Raw genomic sequence first — 14,233 nt, forward strand, 5'->3', positions numbered from 1 at the left:
ATCCCTCCAAGCACCTGATGGAATGGCCCGATGATGGGGAGGGGAGGGAGAGAGACCGGGGACTTGGCAAGATGGTGTTTATTGCTGGCTGTGGCACGGGTAGATGGGAGCCTGGGGGGCTTGGGGCTCCATGGTCCTCCCGCAGCCGGGCTGGCGAAGGGAACCCAGCGGAACGTGGCTCTCCTGGAAGTCGCGCCGTCTCAGCACCGTGGGGCCCTGGTACTTGAAAGGAAACTCGTCCTCATAGTGGGTTGAGAAGAAGCGCTGTCCACCCAGTGGGGGTTCCACGTGGCTGTACTTGCACTGGGGAGGCCAGGATGGGCAGCCTTGCAGGGCAGCCTGGAGGGCGACTGATGCACCCTGGGGCCCCCACCCCATCCTGACGCATCAGAGCAGAGGACAGGTTTAGCCAGGTGGGGCTGATATTGGACCCTGGTGAGGTGGGCAAAAGGGGTCCAGTCTGGATTGGCCCGGGAGCTGGGTGGGAAGCCAGATGGAAATTAGGGGTGCCTTTGGAAGGGCCCCAGGATTGGGGTGACCCTAGGCAACCCCTGAGCTAACTCTCAACTTGGGGTCTAATGCTGCGGAGAGGGTGATACTGGCATGACCCTGGGTGTGATACTGAGATGACTCTGAGCCTGGGGTGAGCCTGGGGTGGCCCTAGAGTGACCCTATCATCTTCCTGAGAACCCTGTGATGACCCCACACTGGTTTTGGGATTTGGGGTCGAGGACTCCCCCCTCCCTCCTGCCCTCACCCGCTGTAGCATCTCCTCAGTCACGGGGGCCCGTGTTGTTCGGTGCGGCATCAGCATCTTCTGGTTGGTGGTGAAAAAATCTGTGTCTGGAGATTGGGGTGGGGGCAGCCGAGGGGCAGGGCTGAGGGCTGCGAGGCGGGGCCTAGGGGGCGAGGGGACGGTCCATGGGCGGAGCCTGGGCTGAAGTTGGCGTGGGTGAAAGCTGAACTGAGAACCTGGGAGAAAGGGGCTCAGCAGGACTGGTGCTAAGGAGGCAAAGGAGCGGGGAGTGGGGGACCCAGCAGGACGAGTGTGGGGGCGGGGCCAGGTGGGGTCGGCTAGCTGGACAGGGGGCGGAGTCTGGAAAGTGGGGCGGGGTTTGGGCCAGGTAAGGGAGCCTGCAGAAAGGGGCGGAGCTATGGCCTGAGGCGAGGTCGGGGTCGCTAGGGGCGGGGTTGTCTGGGGGTGGAAGTGGGGGGCCTGGGAGATTGGGGGTCGGGCAGGGGGCGGGGCGGGGCCGGCCGAGGGGCGGGGCTTTCTGCGGCGGGGCGGGACCGCGCTCACCGCCAGTTCCCCCGGGCAGGTTGCTCTGCAACAAGTGGAGGTTGCGCGCTTTCCTGACAGGTAGCGTCTCGGGGGCGAGGTAGTCGGAGCCCATCGAGGTCTGGAAAAAGCGGTCGAGCAGCGACGCCTCCCTCAGGGTCACGTGGCTCTGCAGCTTCTCGTGGGGCGGGTGGCGGCCGGGTGGCTGCGTCGGGAGCGGCGGCTGGAGGACCACATGGCATCTGGGATGTCGCGAGGCCACGGTCCGCGCGCGCGGTGGGCGCTGCTCTTTGACCTTGGACAGCTCCCCCGGCCCTCGCGCTAGGAGCTGACTCCGTTCTCTCATCTTACAAAGTCAGCGAGGCTTGGGGTGATGAAGCGACTTATCCTAGACGACTCAAATAGATCTAAGAGCTCCCTGCATCCATTCCAAGCTCATGCCCACCTCAGGGCCTTTGCACTTGCTCTTAGCGCCACCTGGCGCTGCCCCTCGCCGCTGACCTGGCTGTGGAAGAACCGCGAGGAGGTGGTGAGGCTGCCAGGGCCCGGGCGCTGGTTTCCTTCCAGGATGTGGGACACCGGGGTCAGGTCGTGGTGAAGAACAAAAGGCTCTGTGGGGATGGTTGAAGAATGGCGCCTCCTCTCGTGGTTTTTGTTCTTGTGTCTAATGCACGTTATAACATGATAGGCCCAATACAGTCTATAGCTACAGTTTTCTGGAAAAGTCAATCATCTAGGAATTGCTTTTCAGAACTTCAATAAATGTGTTCTTTAAATTAAAGAAAAAAGAAAAAAAAAGGCCTGCAGGTGGCAGAGCAGGTGCTGGATAGCTCTGGGAAGCTGCAGCCAGACCAAGGATGGGGGTGGGGGGTGGGGGGGACAGGCAGCGGGCTCTCACCTGGCTCCTGAGCGAAGAAGTGCTCTGCCTGCGTGGTCCTGTCGTGGAAAAGGCCATCTCCGGGGCGAATATTCACCTTGTGGATGTGGACTGCAGCCTGGACCTTGTCGTACCTGCAGGAAAGGTGGGCTATCTCCCCACCTTGCCACTCCTGGAAAAGGGGGACAGGGTGGCCCAAGAGCCGAGCCGTGGGGGGTCATGGTGGAAGATCTGGCCCTCAGCAGAGCCCTCAGCTGAGCCCATCAGAGCCCTCAGCAGCGAAGCATTGCCCAAGGGAGGCATACCCCACAGGCCACCCTTTGTCCCATCTTGGTGGGAAAGCCATGATCCCTTTGTACCTGTCTGGGGACAGACCCTGGGGCCTGTAGGCCTCTTCCTGCACTGAACAAATGGACCCATAGCCAATCTTGTGGTCTCCCAGTTCCACACTGGAAGAGGCCTGTGGGTAGAAAAGAATGGGATGGACAAGACTGCCCGGCCTCCACGGCTGCCCTCCCTGGCGGTTTGGCCAGGCCTCAATTTACCCTTTTACACATCAAGGCAGGTGGGCCCGGGAGGGCCTGGAACTGTTTCTCGTAGGAGGTCTCATTGCCCTGTGTCCTCTGGTCCCACTTGAGGGTATTGGGGCCCCCTGAGGATGGGCAAAAGGGAGAATGAGAAGGGGATTGATTTTCCACAGCCTCAGGTTCACCAGGATTCACTGCCTCATCGGGGAAAGTAACCAGGGCAGGCCTGGCTAGTCTAACCTGAGGGGTGAGGAAAACACCAAAAATCCTAGCAATAACCACAACCCAATCTCGAGCCAGCTAGCCATCTTAAGTGCTTTGCACATCTCTGGGGCTGGTATTATTTCCCCCATTCTCTGAGGCTTGGAGAGGTTAAACCATTTACCAGGAATCACAGAAATTAGGAGCTAGAACAGGATCCAACCCAGATCTGATGATGATCCCTGAGCCAACCCTGGTGGGGTGGGGATGTCAGCAGGGCCCCTGGCCTCACAGCATTAGGAAGGTGGGCAACTCTTTGCTGTGCGCTCAGTAAGTGCCAGGCTCATGGTCTGCTGGGCTCCTTTAGCTTCACCAAGCCCCTATTAAATGGGTTCCTCTTACTGCACGCCTTTTGCAGATGAGGAAACCGAGGCTTGGAGAGGTTGACTTGCTCAGAGTCACTCTTTGGTGGCAGGGCTGGGATAACGGGGGACTTAGCAGAGTCATCTGATCCCCAACCAGCTGGCATGCCTTCCTGCCCATGCGGGGCACCCTGGAGATCCCGGAGCTATGGAGCCCACTCCATGGATGGAGACACTGAGGCTAGGAGAGGTTCCAGGGTCTCTCAGCCTCGTGGCTAATGACACTGGGGCTGGAAACTTCCTTGTGGTGGGGGGCTGTCCTGGGCACTGCAAGATGTTCAGCAGTATCCCTGTTCTCTTCCCACTAGAAGCCAGTAGCACCTGTCCCCGGTCGTGACAACCAAAATACCCTGGAAGGGGGTGCGTGGGGGGATGCAGGTGTCTTGAAAACTATCGGGTAGAGCCAATCGCCCAGGCGTCCTGGCGCGCACTCACCGAGGTGGAGGCAGGGCGCACGCGGCTGCGGGCCTGCGTGGTGGGGTGGGAACAGCGCCTGGTGCGTGGTGAGCGGGATGCGCAGCTTGGCGCGGTCGCCGGGCGGCACAGAGTCGCGGGCAAAGATGAGGCGCGCGCCGCGGATCTGCTCCCGGGTGCGCGGCGGCAGCTCGGGCCAGCCGAAGGCAGCGCGCACGTTGGAGAGGCTCACGCCGTCGCGCGCGTCCGCATGCATGCGCAGGTTGGTGGCCAGCATGGCCAGCTTGCGCTCCTGCGTCAGCGCGCCGGATGGCGCGGGCCTGGGCAGCGGCTGGTACGCACGGCGAGCCTCCGACACACGCTCTTCGCACGCACAGGGCGCGTCCTGGGGCAGGAGGGGCGAGCGGGTCTGCGGCGGCCGGCACAGCTGAATGCGGGTGGCTGCCGGGTAGGCCCGGAAGGCCCCGCGCGACGAGGACAGCATGGCGCCCTCGTTCAGCCGCGGGTCGGGCCCCAGCGCGAAGTGCGAGGCCTTGAGAAAGTCCTTCAGGGGCATCGGGTACACCAGGACGGCGCCCGCGGCCATCGCGGGAGGCTGGGCCACCTGCGAGGGGGCGGAAACATGCCCCTTGAGCAAGGACGGTGCTGCCTTTTGTACCTACCGGTGTGTCAGGCCTGGACTGGGGACGTCACAAGAAACAGGCACAGGCCCTGAGGAAGTCGAGCTGTAGTTATTCATTTGGCACTTGCTGTGTGCCGGAGACTATTCTAGGCCCCTGCTGGGGAGGAGCCAGAAAATAATTAATAAATATAATAAAATAAGTTTCAGCGTAAGTTAGAAGGTGGTAGGTGCTGTGGGAAAAAAAGAAGAAAAAACTCGAGATGGGTAGAAGGATGAGGGTTTGGGGTGGGAGGGTTGTAGTGTCAAAGAGGGTGATCTGGAAGGCCTTACTAAGATGACATTTGAACAAAGACCTGAAAAAGGTGGGAGGAAGGTGGGATTTAGACATCTGGGGGAACCGCATTCCCAGCAGAGGAGCAGCAGGTGCAAAGCCTGGGAGGTTGAAGTGGAGTGAGCAAGGGGGAGAGTCAGAGACAGTGAGACTGGAAAGGGCAAGGGGTGCTCACAGGCCTTGGTGGGGACCTTGACTTGTCCTCTGAGTGAGGTGGGAACTGTGGTAGGTTCTGGTGCGGAGGAGGAGCATGTTACTACACAAAAGAATGTGCATCCACAAGCCCCTGTTTATTGAATGCTCACCTTGCATCCATTTTGATCAGAGAGTTGCCTTTGGCTTGGGATTTGAACCCAGGACTCTGATTCTAGAGCCCGCAGAATGAACCACTGCCATCAAGAGTGTGCCTGGCCCCGGGACCCCTCTCCCCATTCTCAGTCAGGCACTAAGGCCATTGCTCTCCCCTCCTTCATGTATGCAGAGGAGCCTGTCCCTCTGCCCAACTCCTGCCCTGTAGTCCTATCCATTGTCCCATCCCTGCCACCCAGCTCCACATTGGTCCTCCTGCCCTCTGCGATTTTTCTGGGCCCTGATGATTTTCCTAGGTTCCTCTCTTCCCTCAAACTCTAAGGTTTCCCGTTCCCCTCCTCTGACCTTCCACTCCAGGCTCCCAGCAACCCCCTAGACTGGCCTCAAACTTGATTACCTCTGCTCAGTGTAGAGGCATCTCCCCCACCCTCCCCCTTGTCTCTTGGAGACCCTGGCTGCCCACCAACACCCAGATTCAGGCTCACCTGCTATAGGAAGCCCACCCAGACCACATAACCACTTGATCATACCCAGCTCTTCAAAGAAAACATGCAGTAAGGATTTTAGAGCATCCCCGGTGTTTCCATTGCCTTTTCTATACATTATCTTGCCACCCGAAATAGCTGAGAGCTGAGAAAAGGGTGCCTGAGATTTCAGGAGAAGCTGACAATTGAGATTTGCTAGCCTGCTAATGCTGGAAGAAGTCGAGGAGCTTCTGTGAGCTTCAGTTTCCTCATCTGTACATCAGGGACAAGGATAGCATCCCTACCTCAAGGGGTGACATGAGTCTCAGAAAACATGTCCGAAGATTGGCCTGACCCTTTGGGCTCTCTGTGAGCTGCTCACAAGGTCCTACCGAGGCTGCCCATTGTGACCCAAAGAGCTGCCCCCTGTCACAATGGTCGCCTGGCAACTCTGGGAAGAAAATCAGGGGAGGAGTGGGGTTTGAATCCTGCCTCCTTCTGAGAGTTTAAGGGTACCCAGGCAACTCCCTAGGCTTCTCGAAGCCTCAGTTCTGTCATTGGGAAAATGGGACTGTTAACGGCAATGGCTTCAGACCCAGTTGAGGATTTGAACTTGGTTTCCCATGTCTGTTGTCAGTATTTTGCAAACTTCCTTTTCCTTCTCCCTGGCCTCCTCACACTCCCCACATAGGATGGACCTGTGTCTCTGAGTTACTGCACCGCTTTTTTTTTTCTTTTCTTATATTTTATTTATTTATTTATTTCTCCCCCTCCCTCGTTGTTTGTGCTCGCTGTTTGCTCTCTGTGTCTGTTCATTGTGTGCTCTCTGTGTCTGCTCATCTTCTTTAGGAGTCACCGGGAACCGAACCCAAGACCTCTCATGTGGGAAGTGGATTTGGCTCAACTGATAGAGCATCCGCCTACCATATGGAAGGTCCAGGGTTCAAACCCAGGGCCTCCTGACCCGTGTGGTGAGCTGGCCCACACACAGTGCTGATGCACACAACGAGTGCCCTGCAAGGAGAGCTGCCCTGTGTGAAAAAAGCGCAGCCTGCCCAGGAATGGTGCCACACACACAGAGAGCTGATGCAGCAAGATGACACAACAAAGAGACACAGATTCCCCGTGCTGCTGACAAGAATGCTAGCGGACACAGAAGAACACACAGCAAATGGACACAGAGAGCAGACAACGGGGGGCAGAGGGGCAGAAAGGAGAGATAAATAAAAATAAATAAATAAATCTTTAAAAAAAAAAGACCTCTCGTGTGGTAGGCAGGCACCCAACTGTTTGAGCCACATCCACTTCCTGACTTTTTTTTTTTTAAAGATTTATTTTTTATTTATTTAATTCCCCTCCCCTCCCCCGGTTGTCTGTTTTCTGTGTCTTTTTGCTGCGTCTTGTTTCTTTGTTCGCTTCTGTTGTCATCAGCGGGAGGGGAAGTGTGGGCGGCGCCATTCCTCAGCAGGCTGCTCCCTCCTTCGCGCTGGGCGGCTCTCCTTATGGGTGCACTCCTTGCGCGTGGGGCTCCCCTACGTGGGGGACACCCCTGTGTAGCACGGCACTCCTTGCGCTCATAAGCACTGCGCTTGGGCCAGCTCCACACGGGTCAAGGAGGCCCGGGGCTTGAACCGCGGGCCTCCCATGTGGTAGACGGACGCCCTAACCACTGGGCCAAAGTCCGTTTCCCGACTTTTTTTTTTAATACTCAACAAATTTTGTTATTGCAGTAATATGTATATAACAGACCATTTCATGTATCCCATTCAGTTGTGTAAATCATATTCAGACTGTTGTGTTGCCATCGTGACACCCCAAACAGAAACTCTGTACCCATGAAGTGTTGCCACCCCATTCCCCACCCCCACCTGGATTCTTCTTTCTGTCTCTGTGAATTTGCATATTTTAGGTATTTCATATGAGTGAGAGCATATGATATCTGAGCTTTTGTGTGACTTATTCCATTCAACATGACGTCTTCAGGGTTTACCCATATTGTCACATGCTTCAGGACTTTATTCTTTTTAACAGCTGGTTAATCTTCCATTATATGCCGCTGCACCTCAGTGATGCCATTCCAAGGCACCCTTCAAAGGTGTCAGTGCCTCCAGGCAGAGTCCACCAGGAACAACCTGGGTTGAGCAAATTCGGGCTTCTAACTCATTTGCAGCAAGGGAGAGTACACACCCTCAGGAACTGAGGTGGGTCTCAGGAGCATGCTAGAAAGGACTCATTATGGGCTTGTACCAGGTGCCTTGGGGGAGGGTTTAAGGAAGCAGGGCTTTTCTCTTTATTGAATGCTTGGAAATGTCACTTTCTTTTTTTTGAGATCATTAAACAGGTAAAAACAAGATATAAAACAACAGGAAAAAGCAAATTCAGAAACACAGATGAACTAATTAAAGATATCAGGGTGATGAAACTGACTCAGTTTGTGATGCTCCAAATTGCCTATGGCTGGGTTCCTTCTCATTAAAGTAGTTCAAGCAAATTATTGTCTTGTCCACTGGCTTGAGGTCAGGGTTTTGGCCCAGACCCAGGTAGATAGAAATGTCCATTTTGGCCTAGCCCACCTGCCTGCTATGGAAAGGAAGAGTCCGAATGCTGTCAGGAAGCCGGGGTGAGGGCTGTAATTCTATGATTGACTATCTCAGTAATTTTTACCAGGCCGGAATGAAGCAAGACTGAAGCTTTGATTGGTAAAGAAGCAGCAGTCGTTCATAGTAGACAGGAAAAGAGGATGTCTGGTTGTTTTTGTGGTTTGCACACTGTGTTTTGTCTGTGTGCAGACATGATTACAGAGCTGGTCTTATTTTGTCTTAATGCATCACGGTCATGTGGTGGCCTTGCCTGAAGTTGCCTCTTCTGTGAAATGGCTTGTACCCGACAGGAGCTCACTACAGCCCAGCTGTGAGCACCAGCGCCTAGCAACACCAAGGCGAGGTGTGAGCGCCGGGCCAGCTCCGTGTCTCCTTCTCCAAGGTCAAATACAGCCCTAACCAGATGAAGAATGCCAGGAGGGCTGGGCAGTGCCTGCTGGATCCACAGCTGCGTCCCTCAACCTAGAGTGGGGCCTGGTATACAGGAGGCGCTCAAGAGAAATATGTGGGGCTGTTGCAAGGCCCATTGGGACAGCAGAGGCTCAAGAAAAGTGACCCACCCATGCTTGCAGCAGCAGGCTCTAATGCCAGAGGTCCCCTGCACCTGCAGGCCTCTGGCTTGGCTGGAATTTCTCTCCTACAGATACAGTGTCCCCATTTTGGGGGAAGGGGGATGGAGGGGTGTGCACAGATCTCTGGACCCAAGTCCTGGGGAGTTATAGGCCCACTGGTGATTTTTAAAAAATTTAATGTACTTAAAATTTATTTTTTAGAGCCGTTGTAGGTTTGCAGAAATAAAATTCATTAAGAAAATACAGAATTCCCATATACCCCCTTTCCTCCATATACCTCCATATACCCAGTTTCCCCCATTGTTACATTTTGCTTTAGTATTGTACTTTTGTTATGCTTGATGAACCAGTATTATTATATTATTAACTATAGTCCATAGCTTACATTAGAGTTGACTCTCTGTGTTATACAGTCCTATGGTTTTTTTTTTTAAGATTAAAAAAATTATATATTTATTTTATTTATCTCTCCCTCTCTGTGTCCATTTGCTGTGCTTTCTTCTGTGTCTGCTTGTCTTTTCTTTAGGTGGCACCAGGTACCAGTCCTGGGACCTTCTGGGGTGGGAGAGAAGTGCTCAATCTCTTGTGCCACCTCAGCTCCCTGGTCTGCGGTGTCTCTTGTCTTCCTTCTATGTCTCTTTTTGTTGCATCATCTTGCTGAGCCAGCTTTCCACTCAGGCCAGCTCGCCTCACAGGCCAACTTGCCTTCACCAGAAGGCCCTGGAATCAAACCCTGGACTTCCCATATGGTAGATGGGAGCCCAGTTGTTTGAGCCACATCCACTTCCCTCCTATGGGTTTTTAAACAATTTTTTATTACATACAGGGTTAACATATGTAACACAACATTTCCCATTTTATTGTCCCTCCTCTGTGTCTGTTTTTGTTGCATCATCTTGCTGTGCCACTCTCCACTCGGGCCAGCACCCCTGCATGGGCCAGCTTGCCTTCACCAGGAGGCCCTGGCAATTGAACCCTGGACCTCCCATTTGGTAGACGGGAGCCCAATCACTTGAGCCACATCTGCTTCCCTCACATTTTAACCACTTTCAAGTATGCAGTTCAGTGGTGTTCATTGCATTTACAAGGTTGTGCTATGCTCATCACCATCCATTCCCAAAACTTTTCCGTCATCCCCACTGGCGGTCTTAATAGGGGAGAGCCATGGGAATTAAACAGGGAAGGCAGGTGGGGGCAGAGAGCGGGACCAGCAGGGATGCCAGGTCCAAGGAGGCTTCTGCAGTTGTCTGGGTGAGAGAATGGGACTGCCTGAGGAGGGAGCTGGGGACTGGGAAGAGGTGGATGGATTCAAGGGATTTTTTTTTGTTTTGGTAATTGATGGGACATGGGCAGGGAGGGTATGGAGGGAGAGGGAAGAGGTGAGCAGGGGTCCAGGTCTGTGGCTAGGTGATTGGGTGAATGGCAGGGCTGCCCCTGAGATGGGGACCTGGGGAGGCAGAGGTTTGGGGGCCGATGCTGAGGTCACTCTGGAGCCTGCTGTGGTTTGGAGCTGCCTGTACCCCAGAAAACATGTTCTTAAATTTAATCCATTCCTGTGGGTGTGAACCCATTGTAAGTAGGACCTTTTGGTGAAGTAAGCTTAGTTAAGGTGTGGCCCATCTCAATCGGGATAAGTCTTTTTATGTTTTTAATTTTTTTTAATTTTTAATTTTTTTATTAAATTGTCTTTTTTTTTAAAGATACATAAATCACAAAAAATGTTACATTAAAAAATATAAGAGGTTCCCACATATCCCACCCCCCACCCCCCCAACTCCTCCCACATCACCCATCCCCCTCATCATTGTGGTACATTCATTGCAATTGATGAATACATTTTGGAGCACTGCTGCACTGCATGGATTATAGTTTACATTGTAGTTTGCACTCTCCCCCAGTCCATTCAGTGGGTTATGGCAGGATATATAATGTCCAGCATCTGCCCCTGCAATATCATTTAAGACAGCTCCAAGTCCCGAAAATGCTCCCACATCACATCTGTTCTTCCCTCTCCCTGCCTCAGCAACTACCATGGCCACTTTCTCCACATCAATGCTGCAGTTTCTTCCATTACTAGTCATAATAGTTCTATAGGAGAATATCAGTAAATTCACTCTAATCCATATTTTATTCCTCCATCCTGTGGACCCTGGGATGGTGATGTCCACTTCACTTCTATATCGAGAGGGGGCTTAGATCTGTGGTTGATGGATGCAATTCTCCTGCTTGGAACTGTAGACATTCTAGGTTCCCTGGTGTGGTGGTTAACCATCTTCACCTCCCTGTTAGCTGGCCTGGGTAAGTCCAATGAACCAGAGGGTAGGAGTTGCAACTCTGCTGAGGTTCAGGGCCCAGCTGGCACATGGACAGTCCAGAAATTCAAGTCTCCTGAGTATACACCAACCCCAGCACCAACCACAGGTTCAGTACAAGTGTCAGAAGAGGGATGTGTAGAAAGGTCAAAACTGAACTTTCCTACTTCTGGAGTCCATTTTAAAAGAATGAAATTTAGACACACAGAGAGAAAGTCACAGATGGAGCAGCCAGAAGCTGAAATCAACGGAACCCAGAAGAGAGTGAGAGGCTATGAGATGCCACCACGTGCCTTGTCATGTGACAAAAACAAACTAAGGACCAAGGATTGCTGGCAGCCAGCCCCAGACCTCCAGAATCTTCAGGGAGAAAGCATTGCCTTGATGACACTTGATTTGGACCTTCTTTTAGCCTCAAAACAGTAAACTAAATATAAGATTGTTCTTCCACGACCTAGAACAAATTTTTGTCACTATTGCATGGTGTTAATAATAGGATGGTATATGGGGAAAATACACCTACTGCAAACTATGGGCCATAGTCAACAGCAATATTTTAATATCCTTCCATTAATTGTGCCCAAGACACCACACCAAGGCTAGATGTCAAAAATAGGGGAGTGTAAAGGGTGTTTTTCTTTTCTTTTTGGAGCAATGTAAAGGTTCTGAAATGGCGGTGATGAATGCGTGACTCTGTGATTATACTGAGAGCCATTGATTGTACACTCTGGATGGATTGTATGGTCCATGAATAAAACTGCTTAAAAAAAAAAAAAGACACGGCCTGGAAATTGACACCCTTTGTGCTGCCTCTGGCCTGGTGGTCGCCATATGCAGTGCCCAGGACAGGACGGACCTGCTCAGGGTCTGCAGGAGCCAAGCACTGTGGGTCAGAGCCGGGTCCGGAGGACAAGCTACGTGACCAGTGAATACCTTGGAGGACGAATGCCTCCTGCGCCAGGCCACTCCCTCACCCCTGCACACCTTCACCCGGTGTGGCAGTTTGGTACTGTTTATGAATTCCAAAAAAATAGCTATTGGATTGTGTCTGTAAAGTGGTTTGTTCCTCTAGGTGTATTAGATTGTATTACAGTCAGAGGCTTCACTTCTACTTTATTAGACTATGATTATGGCTTTGATTCTGCCAAGTCAGTAGGACATTGAGTCCCTGCACCCTTGGTGGGCAGGGACTCACAGAGAAAAACGACAGGGAGGAGGAGAACACAGGAATTTAGTTTTGGACGCTGGAGCCCCAGGTAGAGTTCGCCTGATAGTTGGCAGCTGAAGAGACCAAGCCCTGAACAGCTGAGAAAGCCTGGTAAGAAGTGAGCCCTGGGGAGAGAGACGAGCCTTATGCCAGCCTACAGCTGAGAATGGAAGGAGCTGGGACCACGGAAACTTAAGAGGAAGAGGAAGGCTGAACCCTTGCAGACGTCGGCAGCTGTCTTGCTCCAACACGTGGCAACAGACTTTGGTGAGGGACGTAACTTAGACTTTATGACCTTGTGACTGTGTCTACCCCAAATAAGCATGCTTTGTAAATACCAAGAGTTCTGATACTTTGCGTCAGCACCCCTTTGGCTGACGAATACACCCAGGAGCACTGTGGCAAGATGGAGTCGGCCTGCCAGTGCTTCCTCATTCAGGACAACCATCTCTGTGAATGCTTCCCCAGCCTGGGGCCCTGGATCCAGCAGTGGAACCTGCGTGGGCGCAAAGAGCGCCTCCTGTGCCGAGAGGCCGGTCAGGGCTGGTGGGAGCATTGATGTACCTCCTACACCTGCAGGAGCAACTGGCTCCAGGACGGGGACCGGACCTCAGGAAAGAGGCCAGCACCGCCTGCCGTGGGTCTGAGTCCTACTTGTCCATGCCTGCCGCCCCGCATGAGGGCCTCTGGGGTCACTCCAGCAGGGCAGCCTCTACTGCCGAGGGAGTGGCTGCTGCATCCAGGTGTGGTTTGACCCTGACCAGGGTCAACCCGATGAGGAGGTGGCCAGATTCTATGCCGCAAACATAACTGTGGCGGCCGGGAGTGGTGGGGCTGAGCTCCAGGGGACAGCTGAAGCTGTTGCCTGAGTCCAGTCCTGCCTGGTGTCCCCCCCTTTGCCCGCCCCCAGCCTGGGCCAGCACGCTGGGCTCACTTCTCACAAGTAGGAGAGCCTCAGTCCACTAGTCAACCCCCCATCACCGGGTTCCTGCTCCTTAGGGGGACTTGAGGTTCCTTTGCCAGCCTGTTCTAATAGTGAATAGATTGATCAAACAAGCAAACACACTAAAAAAATGTAAGCTAATAAATTCCCATTGTATAAGCCAATCCATAGCACAGTATTTGCTTGAGCAGCCTTGGAAATTAAAACACTTGCTGGATCTTTGTGATCTATTAGCTTTAATTTAAAAAGTGTAAAATAAATAAATAAATAAATTTTATTACAGCCAAAAAAAAACACACCACACTTGTTGGGAAGTGGATGTGGCTCAAGCATTTGGGTGCCCGCCTACCACATGGGAGATCCTGGGTTTGGTTCCCAGTGCCTCTTAAGGAAGATGAGCAAGACAGCGGGCTGACATGGCCAGCCGATGCAACAAGATGATACAACAAGGAGACACAATGAAGAAACACAATGAGAGTCACAACAAGCAGGGAGCAGAGGTGGCTCAAGTGATTGGTACCTCCCTTGTACTGTGGGTTCAGTTCTCGGTGCCTCCTGAAAAGAAGACAAGAGTGAGTCTGAAGATGGCAGCATGAGGCTTCAACACCCAAGGCTGGTTCTGAGATGTCAGGAATGATGTGCAAGGACCCAAGAGAGGCAGCTAGGAGTGAAGGGTGGACCACAGCTGACAGCCAGAAAGAAGTGGAGATCTCAAGTCTTAAAACCGAATGGAACTAAATCGGCCACCTGAAGAAGCAAGGAACCCTTCTCAGAGCTATAGAAAGGAACTCAGCCTGCAGACACCTTGATCTTAGGTCAGGGAGATCTGTACTGGACTTGCGACCTACAGAAAGGATTCATTGGACTGTTTGGATCTGTGGATTATGGTTTTCATCAAATTTGGAAAACATGTTGGCCATTATTTCATCAACTGTTCTTTGTCCCTCCCCCCCACCTACCTTTCAAACAACCATGTATACTTACTTGGTTCTTTGAAGTTGGCCCATAGTCACTAATACTCTGTTCTTTTTAAAATATATATATTTTTTCTCTATATGTTCATTTTTTATTTCTAGAAATTTGTTTCCTTTCTCAAATCTACACTTTTTTTTTTTTTTGGTCACTTTCTTGCCCGTGTATCCTATATCCTTTT

At 52.5% G+C, this 14,233-nt stretch overlaps 1 protein-coding gene across 1 annotated transcript; it reads right to left on the bottom strand.

Moving 5' to 3' along the window:
• Positions 1 to 62: 62 nt before the first annotated feature.
• SAXO5 (stabilizer of axonemal microtubules 5) lies at positions 63 to 5,791 on the bottom strand. Its single transcript, XM_004477156.3, has 9 exons — positions 5,752 to 5,791; positions 3,742 to 4,324; positions 2,702 to 2,808; positions 2,516 to 2,616; positions 2,178 to 2,290; positions 1,781 to 1,890; positions 1,301 to 1,502; positions 758 to 843; positions 63 to 303 (listed from the first exon to the last, which is right to left on the bottom strand). The coding sequence occupies exons 1-9, from the start codon at positions 5,764 to 5,766 to the stop codon at positions 79 to 81; spliced, it is 1,542 nt and encodes a 513-aa protein (XP_004477213.2). The 5' UTR covers positions 5,767 to 5,791; the 3' UTR covers positions 63 to 78.
• Between the last annotated feature and the right edge of the window lie 8,442 nt (positions 5,792 to 14,233).

Source organism: Dasypus novemcinctus, chromosome 19 (genome assembly GCF_030445035.2).
Source record: "Dasypus novemcinctus isolate mDasNov1 chromosome 19, mDasNov1.1.hap2, whole genome shotgun sequence".
Classification (NCBI taxonomy): domain Eukaryota; kingdom Metazoa; phylum Chordata; class Mammalia; order Cingulata; family Dasypodidae; genus Dasypus; species Dasypus novemcinctus.

Excerpts from the sequence above, each read along its gene's own strand:
- SAXO5 (XM_004477156.3), bottom strand. Across the intron at positions 2,617-2,701 it reads CTGCCTTGATGTGTAAAAGG|GCCTCTTCCAGTGTGGAACT; the intron begins GTAAATTGAGGC and ends TTCTACCCACAG. Across the intron at positions 2,291-2,515 it reads CAGGGTCTGTCCCCAGACAG|GTACGACAAGGTCCAGGCTG; the intron begins GTACAAAGGGAT and ends CCTTTCCTGCAG.